Source organism: Nicotiana tabacum, chromosome 22, assembly GCF_000715075.1.
Source record: "Nicotiana tabacum cultivar K326 chromosome 22, ASM71507v2, whole genome shotgun sequence".
NCBI lineage: Eukaryota > Viridiplantae > Streptophyta > Magnoliopsida > Solanales > Solanaceae > Nicotiana > Nicotiana tabacum.
Window position 1 is genome coordinate 231,953,821 of NC_134101.1, and position 3,841 is coordinate 231,957,661.

The 3,841-nt window shown below is 32.9% G+C and overlaps 1 protein-coding gene across 1 annotated transcript; it reads left to right on the plus strand.

Annotated features, from left to right (window-relative positions):
- The first annotated feature begins 1,923 nt into the window (after nucleotides 1-1,923).
- Nucleotides 1,924-3,841, plus strand: LOC107808866 (zeatin O-xylosyltransferase-like). Its single transcript, XM_016633430.2, has one exon. It carries the CDS (start codon nucleotides 2,273-2,275, stop codon nucleotides 3,710-3,712), a length of 1,440 nt encoding a protein of 479 aa, XP_016488916.2. The 5' UTR covers nucleotides 1,924-2,272; the 3' UTR covers nucleotides 3,713-3,841.

Sequence of the window (3,841 nt, forward strand, 5' to 3'; positions counted from 1 at the left end):
TGCAATTGATTAATTAATTCACAGGTAAAAATCTTAAAAGTTAAGCTGAATCTATCGAGTTTAAATCCCAAATCTGTCACACATTTATCACTCTCGACACGAGTCAAGATAAATGAAACATGGGCTCAACTAGGGGTGGTAAACAGGCGAGTCGGGTCAAATATGGATGGATTGAAAACGAGTAATATAAAACGGATAAATTATTCAACCCCACCCATATTTAATATGGATAGAAAATGGGTTAACCGGCTGATAATATGGGTAACCATATTATCTATGACTTTTTGAATATGATCATTTTGGGATAATTTCTAGTCTCCCAAACTTAAGGAACTCCCAATTTGAGTATTTACAAATGTAAAAGTTAAGCCCATTAATTATCCATTTGTTATCAATTTTCTAAGTGAATAATGTGATTTTTATCCATATTTAACCCGTTTTTAAAAGGTTCATTATACAATCTATTTTTTAGTGGATAATATAGGTGGATAACAGTTTCTTTTATCCATTTTGTCACCGCTAGGCTCAACATTTATGAGATGCTGATTTTACATACCACCACTAGAGAATTAATTAATGGGCTTTTTTCACTTTTAACTCGTGCCAGAAATTATATTTATTTGGTAGCCGAAAAAATATATAAAAATTATATAATTTTATATATAACATACAAAATATATATATAAAAAATGTATATTTTTTTGCTATTATTTCGAGAGAGTTTTTACAATGTCATATTTCCTTTAATAATTTAATGCTGAGGGCAGCAAGATGGAAGAGGTTGACTAAGTTTTTAGTCAGTAGCAATGAGTTTTTGATACTCAAATGTAATTTCCCTTTGTAGTTACTTTACTTTTTTGGCTTTTGCCACACCAAGATAATATGTCAGGTTTTATATGTTGTTTTTGACAAAAGGTACTTACAATGCAATTATAGCTCTTATTACTATGTACTAGCTAATATAACTCTTCTATAGCATTTCCATAGGTTGAGTTAGTCCGATTAGAACCTAAGTTGCTCCGACAGGGTAATTTAGGTATCGTATATGTGTTGACACGACACTAGTATGGGTATGAGTATAGGATATGTATCAGATTTGGTTAAATAATTTTGGGTACTTTGACCACGGCGGACGAAAAAATTTGGAACGAGATACAATTTGATTCCCGAAATCATAACCAAAATTAGGATAAATTTGAAGAAAATAACATACCTTATCTAGCAAATCAACCATTTACTTATCTACATCTTGAGAATAAAAAAGAAATTCACATTTTACAAGCTATACGTAGTATTCCACAAAATTTCTTGTTTATATTTTATTTTTTTGAATTACTTTTAGCTGGATCCCCAAACCCGTATCTGTACTAGGATCAGAATCCATGAATCTTAAAATTTATATCTCGAAGGATCCGATCACTAAATCCGCACTCGTGTCCGAGCAACTTAGATTAGAACTAGGAAAAATGGGAGAGCCAATTTAATGAATTCAAGGTCGATGTAACAGGTTCATGGATATAAGCTTCATCATAATATTTCTTGCATTTCAGTTTATGTGGCAATATTTTTTTTTATAATCCGTTTAAAAAAGAATGATAGTTTTCTAATTGCAAATAATCTAAATTAAACTTCTCATTTTTCGCCTAATGTCAAACATTTATAGTCACACAAATGTTATGTCATTTTTAATAACATATAACATAAGTTTCAAAAGTCTTACAGTCATACAAATATTCTGAAAAGTTTAAGACCAAAAGTTTCAGAAGTTTTCCGTTGTTGCTTAAACGTCATAGCCAATCAAATCATGCCACATAAATTTCGTAGGAGTACTAATGTGCTATACAAGTACCAGAGTAAGTTGGGGTAGAAAAGTCTGAGGAGGGAGCTCATCCAATATAATTGCACTTGCATAGCCATGTTGATACATGTTTCAACCTTGTTGTCAGCAATATGATGAAAAACTTCCACACCTTCCTCGTAGCAAAAAAATGACAGTTCGGTGCATTAAGCTCCCGCTATGCGCGAGATTCGGAGAAGAGTCGAACCACAATGGTCTATTGTACGCAGCGTTACCCTACATTTCCGCAAGAGGTTGTTTCCACGACTATCAAAAAAGGTTTTGTTTGTACATGTCTGCTCATGCAATTAATGTGTTACAATTCAGTTCCTATTTTTGCACATTGTTCACTGATTATCATATATATAAGAGCTAGCATACATCCTATTGAAAAACCATACTGAAACAACAATAGATTGTTATAAAAATCTTGCAATGGCTAGCAATATTGCTTCTCTAGCAAACCATAGCCAAAATTGCACCAAACATCAAGATGTTGTAATGGTCATGGTACCTTTTCCAGCTCAAGGACATCTCAATCAACTCCTCCATCTCTCTCGTCTCGTATCATCGTACCATTTACCAGTCCATTATGTCAGTTTTAGCACTTCTATTCAACAGGCCAAGCTCCGAGTCCATGGTTGGGATCCTGTCACCGATACCACTCATAACATCCATTTCAAAGAATTTCCATTACCTTCAACTCATGTTCAATCTCCTAATTGTTCTAATATGTCAAAATTCATAGCATCAACACTTGATTTATCCTTAACCTTAAGAAAGCCAATAAGTTCATATCTAAATGAACTCTCTAGCAAAACTAGGAGATTGGTAATTATTTATGATAGCTTAATGGCTTGGGTGGTTCAAGATATAGTTTCTATACCAAATGTTGAGGCCTATTGTTTTCGTGCTGTTTCTGCTTTTACTACAAGCTCCATATTATGGGAAGGAATAGAGAAATTTTTTCATCTCCCTAAATTTCTAGGGAAATTTATTGCTACCAAATTTCTTAAAATTCCACAACAACTTCCTTTACTTGAGAGTAGTTTCACACAAGAGTTATTGGATTTTATTTTCATGCAAGATAGGCATAACAATATTTGCTCTGGAAATTTATTTGATACATGCAAAGTAATTGAGGGACCATTTCTTGAAAGTCTAGAAAAATTACATAGGTTGTTAAGAAGAGGTAACCAATGGGCAATTGGTCCATTTAATCCAATCAAAATACAAAAAGACTCAAAAAATTGTCACAAATGTTTGAGATGGCTTGACAAACAAGAACCAAATTCAGTAATATTAGTTTCATTTGGGACAACAAGTTCATTATCTAGTGAACAAATTAAAGAGCTAGCAATTGGATTAGAAAAAAGTAACCAAAAGTTCATTTGGGTAGTGAGAGATGTTTTGTTAGGAGAAGATGAAGAAGTTAATATCCCAAATGGATATGAAGAAAGAATAGAAGGAAGAGGTATAATTGTAAAAGATTGGGCACCTCAGTTTGAAATCTTGGGACATTCATCGACTGGCGGTTTTCTGAGTCATTGTGGATGGAATTCTTGTATGGAAAGTATTACGATGGGAGTGCCTATTGCTACATGGCCAATGAGTTTTGATCAGCCAAGAAATGCAGTGTTAGTGACAAATGTGTTGAAAATTGGCATAGTTGTGAAAGATTGGGAACATTGTGAAGATTTGGTTAGTTCAACAACAATTGAAAATGTTGTAAGAAAATTGATGGTTTCATCAGAGGGAAATGAAATGAGGAAAAGAGCTATGGAATTTGGTAAAAAAGTTAGAGAATCTATGATGGATGGTGGTATTTCTAAGATGGAAATGGATTCTTTCATTTCTCATGTTACTAGATACTAGTTTATTCAAAATAAATATTTTATCACTTGTTTCTGTTCTGTTTTCTAAATAATTCTGGTTGTGGAAAAACAAATTATGTACTATCTACTAGTGTCTCCAAGTGTGACATGATTAGCCAGATTCCTATTA